The sequence below is a fragment of the Cricetulus griseus genome, chromosome 2, assembly GCF_003668045.3.
Source record: "Cricetulus griseus strain 17A/GY chromosome 2, alternate assembly CriGri-PICRH-1.0, whole genome shotgun sequence".
In the NCBI taxonomy this organism is placed as follows: domain Eukaryota; kingdom Metazoa; phylum Chordata; class Mammalia; order Rodentia; family Cricetidae; genus Cricetulus; species Cricetulus griseus.
Window position 1 is genome coordinate 159739125 of NC_048595.1, and position 18951 is coordinate 159758075.

An 18951-nucleotide genomic window follows, 5' to 3' on the forward strand; every position below is an offset into this window, starting at 1 on the left:
AACAGGAAGAAGGATAAACTGTTGGCCATTTATGTGAAATCAAATCTTATTTATCCTCCTTTTTTTATGTGTGCCAAATGAGTGAGAATTCAAAGGTACATTTCTGTGTAACAATTCTTCACATTTTCGTGTCACTGGAGATGGGTCTATTGGATTCAATGCCCATAGCTAGTTCCCTTACTTAATTGCTCTGTCAGTCAAATCAGGGCCTAAGACCTGTGGTATCTCAAATTTGAGGCATGGGTATAACAGTTATGCAATTTTAGTGTTGTGTTACTATTGGAGAACCCATGGTTTTACCATACTGCACAATCTTTGTGCCTGGTGGTGTGTTTTTCACACTAGCTGTTTCTTGGGGCTTGCAAACTGGTTCAAGTCTTCTTTCACTTCCTGGGTATGTAATGAAGTGAAGCTCAGATTGGCATATGCTTACTCAATACTAAGGGTGAGTTTTTAAATCTTCCTGATGGACAGTAAAGTTGACTTCTCAGCAAGACTGTTAGCACTTGATGATCTTCTGGTCTCAGGTTTCCCAGTGTTTTGTGTTAGACTTGGTGAAAGTCAAATATCAAGCAGCGGCGAGTGCATTTTACCGTGTTCTTAATCTTCCCTGCTCTGCTCACTCCAGGGCTGCATATGATTGCTCTATGGCAAAGAAGAGGAGAGCGGAAGAGCAGGCACTGGGAGTGCCAGTTAACAAGAGGAAATCTCTATTAATGAAACCCCGGCACTACAGCCCAGACATGGACTGCAAGGGAAACCCAGACAACAGGAATGAGGATGATGGCCTCTTAGAAACGAATGAGCACTCCACTGCAGGTAGCAAAAAGGCATGGCCCAAACTTTATATATTCATGCCACCAAAAGTCATTCTTAATCTGTGGAAAATATACAGTAACTATGGCTGTTAATGTATATTTGGCTCTGGAAACAAAAACCAAACACTGTTTCACTCAATATTCACTTATTAAGGCCCTATTTGTTTTAATCAGATTCTATTTAGGGTCTATAGACACAGCTTGTCTGTGGTGTGGGCGCACTTCAAGTCATGGTTATGTTTTGCCTCTGTGTAAAAAGTAAAAGATACTAAGCCTTAAAACTAGATTCTGTCTAAGTAGATTGATAATTCCTAAAAAAATCCTTCAAATTACAGGAGATATTTAAGCTTTAATATAACTTTCCAATGATAAAAGTCAATGTAATATTCATTAATGATATATGTACACACATATTTTTGTCTACATATACAGCTAAAACATAATTCATAATTTGTTTTATCAATATGTATAATATTACTTAGCTCCAAAATATAATAGTAATAACATGACTTAATGTAGGTGTTCTGTGACATTAATATTTTTATATGCTTCAAATAATACTTAGAGCAATAGATTGTTGAAGTGGCCAAGGTTGTTATCCTTGAGGCTTCTTCAGTGGAAGCTCAAAATAGAAAAGACACATCTGTGCCTATACTTCTAAAATAAGTCATTAAAACTTATCTTTATAATACATTGATTCAATCCTTTGTTTGCTCTTCAGACATCCTTTTCAGGACTTAAGGTTTTGTCTTCCCAGTTCTCAGTTGCTGTCAATCACTTCCAACTAGGACTTGAAGTGTCATTCATTGATTTGTGCATGAGACTAAGGTGTCAGACATGCAAAAAAATCTCAGTAACCTATGAAAAGTTTAAGATATAGGGCTTGACTAATAAAGACTTGAATTAAACATGCACATATCCTATTAAATATATACCCTTTACTGAATGTGACATTTAGGGAATCAACATAAAATAATAATAAGTGAAAGATTTATTTAAAATTTAAACAAACAGAAGTTAGTAGTACTTATAGATTACGTTTTTATAAGTAGAATTATAGGAATACCCCTGGATATTATTTTTAAGGATATAAAAACATATTGACATAGGACAAGTTTCAGGTCAGAGAATCTTCATTGACTTGGCTAAGTATCAAAAATTCCATCATTAAACAGTGTTGTCTTCTGATTTGTACATAGCTAATGAGATTTTTAGGCTTCTTCCATTTAGTATATGATTTTAAGCATCAGGGCTCATATTTAAATTGTTATCTTTGACCTTTCAATTTCCTCTATCTGGCTACTTTTATGTGTTGATTGTGGACATGACCGATGGAATCTGATCTTAGCAAAAGTTTGTAGAACACTGTGGAGTTGAGGTCGATCGATGTAGCCTGTCCACGAGCAGCTTGTCCATGAGCCAGAGACTTTGTCAGGTCTGCAGACCTCCCACCTTCTGCTCTGACAAGTTGATCATCATAGATGGTTGATCATCATAGATGGTCATAATCAGTTAAGTGAATATTGCTCAAATGCATCTAGTAAAACATTCGGTCATAAGCACTTATAGACACCTATTTGCAAAGGCTTACAAAGGCTAATGGTTGTATTTAATATTAGAACTACTACTGATAGAGATGTTGAAATTACCATGGTGACAATTTTCAATTCTTCATATATTTCAGATACATAAATTATACCATTTAGTACATTTTACAGTGTCACATAGTATTAGAAACCTGGTCTTGGTTTTATAGATGAAATCATTGAAGACCAAAGAGAGTTAATTCTGAAAGTAGCCCAGATTGCAGCCTAGAGAGAAAGTACCTGGTAGACCATCTAAAGAACAAGCCACATAACTCTATTCCAGTTAACTGTGTTCTGCAGGCTTAGTTCCCCATGCCCATATTCCTCTCAGAATGCATATGGGGCAAAGTCTTCATGTCTACATGAAGTTGCAATTTATAAAAATGATGGGTCATCAATGTTCCTACCCTAGGTCAACAGTGAAAAGATTTTAACTTGCCTTAAGGTTTTGAGAAGTTTTAAGCACAGTCACAGAAGGAGATGGGGGCAAGGCCAGTGCTCAGTCCAACAGTAGTGTACCTAAGTTTCGTGTTTCTTCATTCCAGACACCTTACTGTCTTTTTCTTAACAGGCATATGTCTAGTTGTATCTTCAGCTGCACTTCAGATAATGAGAGTATAAAATACTTATGAAAGCTAATGTCATGTTCTTGAATCCTGTGCTTCATTCCTCTTTATGGCCCAAACTGCACCCCATACTCTAGCCTAAAACTACATGTGGGCACCATGGTAGGTAGTTAGAAATCCCTTCCTCCCTGGGAGGTAAACACAAGGAAGCAAGACAAGCTCAGACTCCTGGAACAGACAGAAAATAAGAACTGTCATGGGTTTAAAATATACCCACTGTGGAGTTGCCAGCAGCATGACCACATGCTCAGGAACTGGGATTGCCTTCAAAAACACAGAAGTTCCTAGGGGCTAAGATTATTCTTTTAATATGTCACCTTCAATAAAAAAGAACAAACCACTCCAGTCTCAGAATTTTAGAAGATAAATTCATTTTTTCAGGGCTTTTATTCCTGCCAAAATTTCATATTCAAAAGTTCTAATAAATGAATTTGCCTGTAAAAGTGTCCTTACTGGTTATAGAAGCAGACCTGAACCCAGTAGTCATAAAACCCAGTTACACTAAGGAGTTCATTCCAAAATCAGTGGTGTAATCAGAGGAGTTCAGAGAACAAATACATACATACATACATACATACATACATACATACATACATAGATTACAGATGATAGAGATATAGATAAATAGATACATACATACATACATACATATATATGGAGATGATAGATGGATGATAGATGATAGATACATATAGATATAGATAGAAAGATGATGATAGATGATATATGTGTGTAAATGATAGATGATAGATGACAGAAAGAATGATAGATGATAGTTGTAGGTCATAGGCAGATAGATATAGATAAATAAATATAGCTTATGAGGATAGATAGATGCATATAGATAGGTATAGATGAAAGATCAATTAATAATTATGATAGATAGATAGATAGATAAATAGATAGATAGATAGATAGATAGATAGATAGATAGATAGATAGATGTGAACATTCACTAACTGTATATAGGATTACCAGCTACTCATCATGGAAACCTTGGTTTATAGTCAGGAAATACAGAAATAAATGAGCTTTTATATACTAGACAGAACCCAATTTTGTTAAATCTACACAAAGGAGAGTTTTCCAGCCCAAGCCTCTGTCCACCACACATGCTTGGAAGTTCACACAGGATGGAGAAAGGCTCAGGCTGTTTCTGAGACTGCCAGCCTGTTCCCTCCTGGAAGTTGACCATAGGGTTCCCAATTTACCATCTTTGTGGTATTAGTGAAGTTAGGTCTGGGTTGTGTGAGGTTTTTTGTGTTGTTTGTAATCGTATATTTTGATCAATAACATAAGGACCATTGTTTTCCAGCCCAGGTTAGCTATTTATTCCTATAAATTTATTATGGAAAAGATTTCAATTTAGAAAAGTATTTGGGTATTAGTATTCCTGTGACTTCTAAGAATGGTTGTGCTACATGAGCCATCTTTTCTAATAAGGCTTTCTAGACTGTCAGACACTTGCCGTATGTAACAGAAACAAGTACACAAGCTTCAAGTTATGAGGCCCTTGGTCTGGACTCATCTCTTTACTGAATAGTTGTGTGGGCTTGAGCAAGCCCCAGGAGCCCTGGAACTGTACTTCTTCTGTGAGATTGGACTGGAAAGCACTTTGTAGTATTGTGAAATGGAGAATGGAGCACTGTGCTGGGCATTTCAGTTCATTGTCCTAGAAGAGTCCCTAGATCCTCTAGTCATTGGACTATCCTCATTCTGCAGATGAAAACCCAAACTCCAGAGAGCAAGAGCCAACAGAAGTCATACAAGCAGATGGTGCCTAGCAAGTAGCCTATGTAGTCTCATGACCTCACATATTTGTGTATTGTGCCTCAGTTTCTAGTTCTGAGGGGCAGATGCCAGTCTGTGCTGTAGTCCTCAAAGGCCTATATGGTCACCTTGCTGAGCTTTTCTCTACGTGGCCTCTGATGTTCCTTAGGAATGACTTTTATTCATGAAAAGTAGACCAATCTTGTTCATATTGAGGAGACTACTAGTCCTCTGATGTTACAGGCTTTGAAAATAGCACCTGAGGAGGGGGAGGAAGCCATCACTCACTGCATTCCCATTGTGTGATTCTGGGACCTCTGCAGTGATGCACAGGTTGTGCTGCTGTCCCCATAGTGCAAATGGAAACCCCAGGCTCAGGCAGCTTGAACAACCTGTCCAGAAAGTATAGATACTAACAACAGTGCTCAAGCTCCACCCGCCTGCAACTAACTACTCCAGGAAAATAATACTGCAGAGCAGAGAAAAGGGGGCCAGTGGCAGAGCTGGGAGAACGGGCACCTTGTCACAGATCTGTCATGTCAAATGCTAACTTGAGGTTTTTCTCACACCCATAGTGAAATCTGGGAAGGCTTTTCAGAACAAGGAATGTTGCTTTGTGGCTTAGAGTATCCCTAGAAACCAATGTGTATGACAGTGTGGACACCCCTGGCTTGGGACTTGTTTCTTTCTGAAGAATAATTAATAAATATTTTCTTTTAGCATATAGCAAACAGTTGAACCAAACAGTGATGTAAACTGGAAATGACCCAAAATGCAAGCAGTTGGCAGTCACTCAGTAAGTGCATTGTCGTGCACATGTGCGAGTTTGCCACTCCGCCTCTCTGGTGATCTGCACTTAATAGGAATATTTTAAACTATGTAGCTAAGCAACAGAGGTAATTGTTGCTTTCTAGAGCTTTTGTTAGCACTCTAACACAGCCCAAATATGCATAATTAGGTATAATGTCTATAAATCATTATTGTACACATGTGGGTAGTTAAGTGGAGTGAGAGAATAGTTCAATGAATTGAGCATATTCACTGAAAATGCTTTTTATTTGTTTTCTGTAGTTCATAATACTTTAAAATTATCATAACCCTTTACACTTTCTCTTAATAGCCAACAGTGACATTGAGAAAAATTTCATTTGCATTTTAGACTATGTTTAATATATTATTTAAAGCTGGAGTTGCTCTGATGCAGATTCAGGAGAGGCTAGGCCCGTCCTATCAACGTTATGTGCTTGTTTATCCAGCCTCTTTTCTAGGAACTGAAATGTTGAATTTTTCAGTTTGTGTTGAATAGATCCCAACAAAAGACTGCACCCTATAATCAGCATTATTTACAGGGGCTAGTGTTGTGACTGAATTCTTCTCTGCATCCAAAAATGCTTTTAGTTACTATGGCAATATTTACTTGATCCTGGCAGTCCAGTGTTGATTTAGGGAGATAATTACCAGAAAGGAAGATGATGGAGATGTATTTTTGAGTGTCCTTGTCAGAGACAATGTTTATAAAAAATTGAATGAGACACAAAAATGCACATTGTCTCCCAGGCAGACACCCTCTCCACAGCCTCATACTGACGGCTGTACTTCCCTCCAAAGATGTTTCTTAACACAGAATGCACTTCACTTGGTGTCTTTAACAGTATTTAAAGGGGCTTATCGTTTTATGTTTTCCCTCCCCCACCTGTCTTTGAAATGTAGAACTGGTTGTGGTTTTTGTTGGTTTGTTTGATTATTTTGTTGTTGTTAGTCTGGTGGATGTTAATGGATTCTTGGTGGGCAGGTTGGTACATTCCACAGCCTTGTGTGCACTGAGAATCCATATTTGCATAGTTTGCATTGGGGCAGCCTTGGTGAACTGACCATACATACATACACAATATATGCAAACAATACATACGTGCATACATGCATGTATACATACAAGAAGACAAGTAAAGGAGAGATACTGATGGCTACTTTGAACTGACCTAGCATTTGGAGGTCTGCTCTTGGTCACAGGACCCAAGTTGCTCCTATTTGACACCCTCAAGCAACTCTCCCTCAGCTCCCTTGCTTTGTAACACAAACACATGCCCATGTCAGGCAAGAAAATGCATTACCATCCAAAATACCTAAGCCTGATGATCATCCCACTTATGTTTCCCCTAATATAGAATTGTAATGTGACACCGAAAAATGAGCAGGAAGACTTGAGAGCGTCATAGTCCCTCTGTTACAATCTGTGGGGAGAGGTGTTTGTATCTTAGTTAACATTGCATAAAAGCTGAGAATGTTCCTGAGAAACTACAGAGAATAAAATTCAAATAAGCCCTAAAAATACATTGCCATGATCCAGAGAAATGTAATGAACATTTTTCTGCAGTGTGTAGCATGCATATTCAAGTTCCTCCTGGCTGCTAAGATGTAGGAATGTAAGAGGTTGTAACAGCAGGAGCCTCCTGTGCAGTGCTGTGTTGCCAAAGTACCAACTCCTGTCATGACAGTACCCTAAAAGGACTTAGCTCTTCAGATGCAGAAGATTACAGAAGCACTAAGCTTGTTTTATTTCATTTGTGCTTTTTCTCATCAGTGTTTGTGTAATAGACATTACACAATATGCATATTTTGTAGGCATATTGGTATCCATGTACACATACATGTAGACTTATACACATACACACATACACGAATAGTTACAAATATTTTTGCTTCCTTATTTGGTTGATTGGTTACTTTTTAGAGGTAGGATCTCACTTGTGGTTCAGATTACCCTTGAACTTGCTAGGCTCTTACCTCTGATTCCTAAGTATTGGGATGACAGGCTCCTGCCAATATAACCAGGCCCTTTAAATATTTTTGTTTTATTTTTTTTGTTTCCAACATCTGCTTTCTTTATTGTAGAGGGAATCGTGGTAAAGCCCATGGATGAGACCCTTCATTCACCTGCACAGGAAAACTCACTCCGAAAGGAAGACCAGTATGTGTGTTATCCAGAGCTCATGGCTAAGTCTCTAATGCACTTAGGAAAATTCGAAGAAAGTGTGTCTGTGCAGACCAGAGGTGAGCACTTAAATGACAGTGGCATCCAGTCTTTAAAAGCAGAGAGTGATGAGGCAGATGAGTGCTTTATGATCCATTCAGATGATGGAAGAGACAAAGTCCACAGTTCCCAGCCTCCTTTCTGCTCTTCTGGTGACAGTGGAAGTGACTCTGACAGTACAGAGAACGGGTGGGGCAGGGGCTCCACTCCGTCAGAAGACACCGACCACAGAGGCCACAAACACAAGCTGACACACAGTAAAAAAGACCTGTTGGAAGTCTCTGAGATAAAAGCAGAAGGTGACAGATTTACCCCTTGTGAGAATAGGTGTGATGCTGAAACTGACGGGAGAGACCCACAGAATTCCTGCATGGAACACGTAGCCATGAAAGCCCAGCCTTCATTCCCAGAGGCTGAAGATGGTGACAGCCTGGTCCCAGGAACAGAGGAGCCTGGAGAAATGGAGAAAGTGAAGGGGAACCTGAGTTTGCTAGAGCAGGCTATTGCCCTACAGGCAGAACGAGGTTCTGTCTTCCATCATACCTACAAGGAGCTGGACCGCTTTCTTCTGGACCACCTGGCAAGAGAACGGAGGCAAACCAAGGTTACTGACACTGGTGGAAGAGAAATCTTTAACAATAAACGTAAGTGCGTGTTTATATTCATCACAGGAAGAAAACTGACTTAGAGTTTGAAAATGTTAACTGTGCCTATTCCTTCTAAATTAGCTTTTTGACAACTTAATGTAATTTAAAAATCAATTCATAATCATGAAACATGCCATTTCTTACTTTGCAGCTGCTCTCTCAGTTGCTATCAGCTCAGGGACTGCGGGTGCTATGGTGTCTTCACACCTGAAGACTTTTATCCCTTCCGACTTTCTCATTGAATTAGCTCTTCAGAATCATACCATACCTTTTAACAGTGATCGTCTGGACATGTTTAGGAGACTTTAACATATTTTATTAGATAAATCAAGCCTAGAATTTAATTTTCTTTCTAGCCCTTGTTCTGGGATTATGGGGCTGCTTTCCAGTCACTTGTAAGCCAGGCAGGGTGTTCTGAGCCTTCTCGTGATTACACCAGATGTTAATATATTTGTGAGATGGTGAATTCCCAGCTCGCCAGTGGGAGCCTATAGGTACCTGGATCAGACTTAAATTGACAGAGGGAATGTGCTTGGAGAAGAAGTTAGATTGCTCTTCCAATATCAGGAGAATGATATATCTTCCCTGGTGGAGGAATATGCCTGTTCTCATGCTCGAAGCCTGTTGTTTGTGAGTGGCTATTCCCAGTTGTCCACAGGTGCCCAGAGAAACTCCTTTTGTTTTGTTTTGTTTTGTTTTGTTTTGTTTTGTTTTTCAAGACAGGGTTTCTCTGTGTAGCTTTGGAGCCTATCCTGGCACTCACTCTAGAGACCAGGCTGGCCTCGAACTCAAAGAGATCTTCCTGCCTCTGCCTTCCAAGAGCTGGAATTAAAGGAGTGCGCCACCAACGCCCGGCCAGAGAAACTCTTAACATGAGTATGTCCAGGATTCAATCAGATTCAGACCTCCAAAGTTTGTTTTTGTTTCAGCAAAGTTTTCTGCAGCCCTGGAATCTGATAACCACAGAATCAGGGAAAGACAGGAGGTAATACCATGGCCATTGACCTTGAGGACTTAGAGGAATGAAGTTCTGATTGGAGAAAGGGATCCAGAAGTGAACTGTTTGGTAATTTTAAGTGCCTATTGATACTTACCTGCCACTTAACAAATCATGCCTTGCAACTCTGAGAAACTAAAAAGACTAGTGTGGTAAGGAGGGTACTGCTGCTGTATAAGCATGCTGCATGGGTGTGAGTGGGACCCGGATGTTCATAAGGAATGTGTAGTTGGATACAGGACATTGTTATGACTCTGAGCACTTCTATCAGTATGAAACTTCTTAATTTTTCCTTATTTACCTTTTTAAAAAGATAAAATACAAAATCTGAAAATAGGGATGCAATTCACTCCAAGTCATATTTTGTTGGTTTTAAGGTCAGTATTTTCCCCACTGACATCCCTGAAATCAGAAGGGCAGGCAACAGTTTAACCTTCCGTTTTTTTTTTTTTTTCTTTTTAATTCACACACAGCTTACAATCGAGGTTGTTTCACAGGCATTGAAATCCCCATGTTTGTAGAAACTTTATTTTAGCCTTATGTTAAAATGCTTGATGATCTTTTGGCTATTATATAACATTTTAAAGCCATCTTATATTTTCAAAATTGATAACACAATAGGGTGTGTATAGCAACCCTTGGTAGTTTAGTGGCTTAGGGCACTACTGGGGAGACTAGAAGAATTAAAAGAATGTCCTATGGCAACAGGCCTGGAATTCTTTAGGGTTCAAACTCCCTGAAAGGTGACCAGGCTCAGCTGAGACAAGTGTGGAAGGTGGGATCCATGTTGCTGTGTGTGCGTTGGTATTGATACCTGCAGAGCCTGCACTCTGAAATTCACATGCCCACTCCTCCATGCTGCTAGAACCAGGAGTCTGGGAACATTATTCTTTTACCCAAATTCTATGTTGTAAGTGATCATTCAAGCCATCATCAGCTGTCTTCCTTAAAAATACTATTCTGACTTGGGGGACACCTTGGTCATGGACTCCCCTGTTAAAGACAGAACCCTAGCATTTTAGCATGCTGTCCCACCCAAGTCTACAGAGGAGCTTGCAATGAGTTGGTTAAACTCTGCCATGGAATGTTTGGAGATGAGGCTGCAGTGTAGGCAGTATGCTACCTATCGTGTGGCACTTGTCAAGTAAGAGGAGCCAGAAGAACAATGGGCAAGTCTGCCTGGTATGAAGGAGGATGGTCCCAGGCAAACCAGGACACAGCAGCACCGGAGGATGAAGTCCCCTCATTGTGTAGTGCTATACAAAGAAAATGAAAGAAGAGGCAGGCTGAGCAGCTGCCCTGAGCCTGTGCTCGGGTTTCTTATCGTGCAAACAGGTTCTGCCCTCCAGAGCATTTCATCTGCAGCTTTGTTTTGGGAGGCCCAGGAGAGAGCTGCAGACAAAGGTGCGTAGTGGACTGTCAGTGGGCCCTAGCTGGGCAGGTGCCAGCCCCGTTATCTCCAACACCCTTTCTGGCTTCCCTCAGACACCCAGTGTGCTGAAGAGGGGAAGTGCTTACCGCCAGCCCTGTCAGAGCTTAGAAATGTGGTATCATGTGGACAAGATCCAAGAGAGGAAGCACATCAACATAGACACTGTAGCTTTTCTCCTCTCTGTGAGTGGTGCTTTGCAATGGTGTCAAGCCCCGCACTTAATGTTTATCAAACTTCAGAGACTTTGACCAGTTGCCTACAGGTTTTACATGCCCAAATTGACTTGAAACTTGGCATTATATTGCTGTTAAGTAAAACTTGTATGCACAAAATCATAGAACACCGCAATCGAAATTTTTTTTTTATCTTATAGAGTACAGAAAGGAGCAACCCCCGCACTACACACACACACACACACACACACACACACTTCACTTTAGTTAATTCTTGTCTTTAGTTAATAATGCTGTTTCCCGGGCACCCATGTCCTTGGCTGTCTCTGTGCACTCGCAGCGCTGCTGCTTTCAGCCTCCTGACTTGTCTGGGACTGTCAGTGCTGGCTACAACTTGGAGGATTCTCAGCCCCTCCTTCTTTACTGAAGCCATGCCCCCATGTAATTGGATTACACACAGCCTGCTGTGCCCCATCTGCCTAGGAGTGCTTGTAATCTAACAACTGGAGTGACTTGGTATCACGGAGAAATGGCTGTTCATGCGGTGTAGTGCCATGGAGATGTCTGACACATCCCACGTCAGTGGCCTGTTCTTAGTGGTTTCTTTAGAGCAGGAGGGTGGAGACTTCCCATCCCCACATGATAGGGCCCTTTTCTGTACTCCAGGCCAGCAGCTTTATGAGCAGGGTCCTGTAGGTTACTTATTGCCACCATGGGCCTCAAGCCTGCTCAGTATTCTTGTTGGTCCACATTGAGAATTGCACATTCCTTCTGCAGGCTGTTTTGCTTCTTTCTTTGAGGACTCACATACTCCTAGTTTTCTTACCAACACACACTTTCTCCTCATCAGTATCCTGAGCACAATTTGGGGCAGTTAGGACCAGAAGATTGAATTTCTGTCAAGTGTAGTTACCATCTTGGCCATATGTGTATGGATGTGTTTGCATGTGTATGTGTTACATGAATGTACATGTGTGCATGTATGTGTTTGTGCATGTGTGCACATGTGATGTGAATGTGTGTACATGTGTGTATGCACATGTGTGTGTGTCTGTGTGCATACATGCACCCAAGCGTGTTTGCGCAGGTACATGTGTGTACGTGTGTGTGTGTGTGCACCTGTGCAAGTATGCGCATATGTCTGTGAGTGTCAGTGCCAACATCATCCACACTTCTATTCTGCACTCATTCATCTTACGCATTTATACACCTCTCTCACCCACACCCTGACTCATGGGATTACCTTCATCCAGCCCATCTTTGGCTCCCATCCTGTGGCAACTGTCACTCCTGGAAGCCCCACCATCCCAGATCCTGAGTCCTCTGATAGCTGGGAAGCCCCACTCTCTGTACTTCCCTATCCTTGATGCCCCACTGGAACATTCCCCTTCAAAGGCTTCTCCATAGCCTCAGTTCTGAATTTCTGCAACAGTGACCCCTGCTTCCCTCTATGGTGACCTCACATATACCTGAGAGATAGTCCCTAAGGGACTCAAAATCTTGGCTTTATTTTTCCCACTTGGTTGACACAGCCTATTGACTCCCATCAGCTGTTCTGCAGGAAGCAAGCTCAACTTGTACATGAGTAGCTGGTCCACCCCCAACTTCGCCTGCTGCCAGAGACCCACAAGGATAAAGTCAGAGAGGCCTATATGGTGGGCTCTTTGTTTTATAATTTTAAACCTGCCTTTTTTTCTAAACTCTGTCAATAGAGGATGACTTGAGGTTAAATAAATTCTCTTTTCTCGCTTTTCTTCTTTCTTTTCTTCTTTCAGGAGCATGTTCACCTTCTGGCACAGGGTGACTTTTCATAATAAAGACTTTAACTACAATATTCGATATGACAACTTAAAACCATCTCTGTGTTTTAACAGTCCCTTGCCCTGTGTCAGCCTTTGCTTAGGAATCCAAGAAAATTGAAAATGTGTTTTGCTTCCACGGGTCTTAGTTGAGGGTTTTATTCAAGGCAATGTAAGAAGAATGTTTATGATGGCAAAACTGAATAGATGCTAGTGACACCCACAAGGCCACTCTATTGAATGATGAGGAAGAAGCACCATGTGAGTGTCTCCATTCAATTTCTCTATAGATTCACCAAGGCCTGAAAGGAGGGAGGCCAAGTGCCCCATCCCTGGCTGTGACGGCACTGGGCACGTAACTGGGCTCTATCCCCATCACCGCAGCCTTTCCGGATGCCCCCACAAAGTGCGAGTTCCTCTGGAAAGTAAGTATTCTTTATCCTGAGGACACACCTATGCTGTTGTCATATACCGCTATCTTCTGTTCCTTCTGGTCAGAATTAGGAATAGAAATGTAGTCTTAACCTCCATGTGTCTTTAAGCAATTTCCATCTAACTATGTGAGGTGTTTGTGTGTATTTGTTTGATTCTGATATTGAGGCAAGGTCTGACTTATGTGGACTTGGTCTGCCTCTTCCTCTACCATGCCCAGTCTAGCTCTTGTTTTAAAACATAGTATATTAGAAAAATTCGGGAATAGTAATTTCAGTTGTAGAGACATCCTGACATGACCTCACCATGAGATCACAGGCCCCTTGGAATTCTCTCCGGATGCTGTCACATCTGAGCCCCCTAGAGCAACAGCAGCCACTTCCTTCCTCCTCTCTACCATAGTTCTTCAGTGCTCTGGGCTGCAGAAAGAAGTGAAGGGAAGGACTAGCTGAAAACACTTGGGTGTTACACAATTTCTCATCTTGTTATCAGGACAGTTCTTGGGTTACCCCCTGGATAAAAGTGGAGACACCTAATATCCCCCAGCTGTCAGGATTTGGCAAGTCATGAGTTTTATCCACCTATGCTAGCTGCAGCATTAGCAGTTCCTTGGTCCACCCCTCATTCAGCCTTACTCTTACCGGTCGTCACCTGGCAGGGGTGGGTGGATGGATAGATGCAAATAACACACTTAAGAAACAAAAAAAGGCTACCTGAAGACCTCCAGGTTATGGGGAAAGGATTGAAAGAGCTGTGTGGGAAAACAAGTTCTTTGCTGCTGGAGAGAAATGTACTTAGAAGGAAAGGAGGGGGTGATGAGCCTCTCAGGTTAAATTAGAGAGGCAGCAGGCTCTCTCCCAGCACATGTGTATGGCTCTAGAACTACACAGAACAGTTCCTCAATTTACTGAGAGCAGAACCATTTGTAGAAGGGGACCTGGATTAATGCTGTTTGGCAGTCAGAGCAATTTAGATCTGAACTAACTTTCTGGGTTTCCTTTCTGAAGTTATGAAGGGCTTTTGTTCCATGTGAATGCATCCCAGGAAAAACCATGGTGGACTGCCTATCTGAAATTGTTTGAATGTAAAACAGAGAAGTCAATTTGATGGTGTCTTATGTTCGTATATATGTACTGTAAACTGTTCTTCCCTTTAACATGATATTCTGTGCTTAGTTCTTGCCATGCATGAGAATGTGCTCAAATGTCCCACCCCAGGATGCACAGGAAGGGGACATGTGAACAGCAACCGCAACACTCACAGAAGGTAATTCTGATGACTTGTCAATAATTTACATTGCAAAATGCAAAAGAAACTTTCCACAAATTAAATAATAGGCCATGTGTTGAGAAAATTGTCACTATTAAATGTTAACTCTTGAAGTGGTTAACATGTAGTCTCAATCTCCGGAAATTTTATATACTTCAGATACAACTAAAATAATGAAACAGTTGTATCTGAACATGCTCAGGCTCTGACTCCATATAGCCACAAACATGGCACATTCTTTTCTGCCTGGATCTCACCAGCGCACATTTGCACATTGGAGGTTGGCATCAGTATTCCTTATGGGTTATCACGAATCCCTCTCAACAGATGTTTAGAATGGCTTCATTATATAATACAGGGCTTTGAGTGTAAACCATGCAAGGAGTATATGTCCATTTTTATTAAAATTTAAACTAAAATAAAGCACATTGTGTGCATTAACATGCAAATATGGTGTATTCATATGCATATTTTAAGTGAAATTTTATTTTATTTTTACTATGTATTTTAATGTGTATGTATATTTTGCCTGCATGTATATCTCTGTACCACATGTGTGAAGATGGTGTGGTCTCTCCTAGAACTGGAATTAATACGTTGTTATGAATTGTCATGTACATGCTGGAAATCAAACCCAGGTCCTCTGGTAAAGCAGTCAGTGTTTTTAACCACGGAGTCATCTTTCCAGTCCTGAATCTTTTTATTTTTATGCACATATTTTACATTACACATGGAGTTGTGGTTATAAGCTATGGTTTGGCCTATAAGAATATTACCAAAAGATTTCATTTTTGTGGTTTCATTTTAACTAAGATATAATATTTAGTCTCTAAAATTTTACTAAAGTTCTTAAGATAATCGTGGAATTCTCATGCTGATTTCTGTAGTCGGACAATGGTGTATGGTAATGAGCATATTGGACTTAAAATACTATTTCAGAATGCCTTTGGTATTTCCCCATTACATAACATTTTGATTTTCTTTAAGGGTATTCACTACTTGTCACCTCTGAGATGGAGCTAGAAGTTTGCAAACCTTTGGGATCTTTTGTATGGCAGTGGTGCTACGTGAACTATTAATAGGACTTAACATTTGCTGTGTGCCAAGGGTGCTGTGTGCCTGTGCCAAGGCAGACCACACTGTCTTACTCACATCCTCCAACTCTTCTTTTTGGAAACAGTCTTTCAGGTTGTCCAATTGCTGCAGCTGAAAAGTTGGCAATGACCCAGGACAAAAGTCAACTTGATTCTTCCCAAACTGGGCACTGTCCTGAGAAGGCTCACAGGTATGGACCGTCAGGACTTGGCTGATACCCTCTGTTCATATTGGATCCCACCCAGCAGAGCCTCTGTTCCATGTGTGCCACTTCACCGAGGTCTGCTTGCCATGTTCAGTCATCACTAGATTGATGAGGGCAGCCAGTTTGCAAGGCTAAAGAATGATGGCATCATTCAAATGATCTAGGGGATGTTTCAGAAGTTCAGCTTAGAGTCCTTATCTTTATGAGGCTAGCATAATATGGGTGAACATAAGGGAATGAAATATACAATCACATACACTAGTCAAACTTCTGTCACTAATATAACCCCAGGTAAGCTCCCATTTGTGACTGACTTCTTTTCTTCCTGGAGGAAGCTCCATTATGAACATTTCAGAGTGTGTGATTGTTATGTGCTGCTTTAGGTCCCATATGCTCCAGGCTTCCATGATAGGTAGTTAGTAACAAAGTGTCTCCCATAATCCCTAGTACCCAGATTCCTCATAATATCTAGTAGTTTCAAAGATATTTTCCATAAAATTAATATTGATACTTAAGTTAATGAAAAGTTTATTATGTAACAATCATGCTTGGAGTAAAAATTATTTGAAGTGAAAGATATCAAATGATTGTTGTCAATGAGCCACTAAAAATGAAAAAAACAACTAGCATGCACTTCAGTATTTCCAAGGTGTTCTCCTTTGCTTTCTGTTCTTGTGATAAAACACTCTGGCGGAAAGCAAAGTGGAGAAGAAATGGATTTATCTGGTTTACACTTCCAGGACACACACTCCATCATTGAGGGGAGTCAGAGCAAGAATTCAAACTGGAGGTATGGGCTAACCTAGAGAAATAGTAGTTAAGAGTACTGGATGCTCTTGCAAAGGTCCCAGAACCCACATGACAGTGTACAGCCACCCTTAACTCCCGTTCCTAGAGATCCAGCACACTCTTCATGGAGAAAAAATTATCCATGCAGAATTAAACATATGAATTCAAACAGGAACTGAAGAAGAAACCCAGGTCCAGCACTACTTAATGGCTTGCTCTCTGAGCTAGCTTTCCAACACATCTTAGGCCAACCTGTCTAGGAATGGCAGCTGCCTGCAGAGGGCAAGGCCTGTAAGACCAACCATCAGTCAAAGCAGTATCTCACACATGGCCCCAGGTCAGTGTGATCTGAACAGTCCCTCAGCTGAGGTTCCCTCTTCCAGGTCGACACTAGGTTGTATCACGTTGACAATTTTAAAAAGAATGTGGGTAATGGGGGGGGTGAGGCACACAGGATATGGCTTCTCTTGATATTTTTCTTCTACAGACTCAATTAAAAGAATCAAAACTAGCATTCAAGTCACACGAGTGAAAAACATCAAATGAAGATCACAAATTACTAAATATGTAGATTAAGAAATCTTAATATGGGGTTCTTCGTCAGTATTGGAATGTTCTCTTGTTCTCCCTAACTATTCTTATGAAAAGCTGCAGTTGAGTTTCTTGTTTACTCATTGCTTTAGAAACTAATGTCATTTTAGATTAGAGTATTTTTACAATTTCAAGGTGATAAACCAACTTACAGTCAAATCCACTCATCCCTCAAGTATTTCTTTATTCAAAATAATTTTTTCATACAGTATATTTTGATCAGATTATTTCCTCTTCCCCAGCTTCTCCCAGTTTCTCCCTACCTCCTTACCTACCATACTTCATGTGTGCTCACTCACTGTCTCCCCACTCTAAAAAAACAAACAAAAAAACCCCACAAAAAGTTAAAAACAAAACAAACAAACAAAAAAACAAGTAAGGCAAAAATATAACAAAATGTGTGAATGTCCCTGAACACACACATACACTATGGAGTCTGTTTTATGTTAACCAGTTACTCCTGGGCATGGGCCTGCTCAGGACTGTAGTTGATATACCCAGTGAGATTCCAGTGAAGAAAACTAATTTCCCTTTCCTAGCAAGAATCAGTTACAAATAGCTTCTACATTGGGGATGGGATTTTGTGTCCATTTCCCCTCCTCTATGCTGCAGTTTTGTCGAGTTTGAGCTTGTTCAGATCCTATGCATGCTGTCACCCTCTGTGAATTCACGTATGCATCATTCCTGTTGTATCCAGAAGACACTTGTTTTCACAGAGTTATGCAACACCTCTGGCTCTCACAATCTTTTCACCTCTCCTTCTGTGTAGACTCCTGAGCCTTGAGGGGAAGGGTTTGATGAAGACATCCCACTTAATATTGAGTGCTCAAAAGTCTCTCACTCTCTGAGCATAGACCATATGGGGGTCACTGCAAAAAGAAACTTCTCTGATGGGGGTTGAGCAATACTTGCATCTGTAGGTATAGCAGTATATCATTAGGAGTCATTTTAGAACTGTGTTCCTTTAGCATAATAGAATTTTTAGATTTTCCCATAGGTACATGACCAATCTAATAAGAGGTTCTTGATCACTTTAGCAGAATTGGAAATGGGTCCCACCTCTTGGAGTAGATCTTAAAACCAAAATGTAGTTGGTTACTCCTATAACATTTGTGCCTCTATTTACTGGTATCTTCCATACAGGTCACTGATGTCAGTTATAGGGTGATAGCTGAGTGATGATATTACTTTTGTCCTCTGACAGTATTCAGAATACCTTGTATCATGAATGCTAGTCAGTAGGGATGAAGGCACCAACTTGATTTTTCAGACAGGAGTGTTGTATCTAACAAAAGTCCTTGTAATCAGGTTGTAGAGAGTAACCAATAAACTTAAAAATTGCCTGTTATATCTGGGGGTGAGGGTGGTCTATAACAACCCTTTGGTCCATTGGGTCAACAAAGTGTGACCCATTCCTAGTAATGAAGATTTTACCTGGTGGCATGAGATATTTGATTGGGACATTGTCTCTCACAATATATGATGACTCCATTAAATTTCTTTCTTATATTTATATGTATTTTAGGAAGCTTCTATAGAAGTATGTTTCCATATGGCTTTTCAAATGGTTGTTAGTATTAGTTGTCCCTCCCTGTATTCCCACCTTTACCTTCTAATTTGCCCTTTATCTCTTTATAACACTATATTCTATTTCCTCTTCCTTGAAGATCCCCCCTCCACCTTGGTCCTTA

At 40.6% G+C, this 18951-nt stretch overlaps 1 protein-coding gene across 4 annotated transcripts in view; it reads left to right on the plus strand.

Moving 5' to 3' along the window:
• The first annotated feature begins 638 nt into the window (after positions 1-638).
• St18 (ST18 C2H2C-type zinc finger transcription factor) overlaps positions 639-18951 on the plus strand; it is a 66111-nt gene continuing 47798 nt past the window's right edge. For 2 of the 4 annotated variants that reach the window (XM_035439022.1, XM_035439024.1), the window contains exons 1-5: positions 639-819; positions 7693-8475; positions 13170-13304; positions 14487-14577; positions 15761-15865. In XM_035439022.1, coding sequence (XP_035294913.1) covers positions 648-819; positions 7693-8475; positions 13170-13304; positions 14487-14577; positions 15761-15865 — 1286 coding nt within the window. In that variant the 5' untranslated portion in view covers positions 639-647. The remainder of the gene's footprint in view (positions 820-7692; positions 8476-13169; positions 13305-14486; positions 14578-15760; positions 15866-18951) is intronic. The other 2 variants (XM_035439023.1, XM_035439025.1) reach the window with 2 other exon arrangements.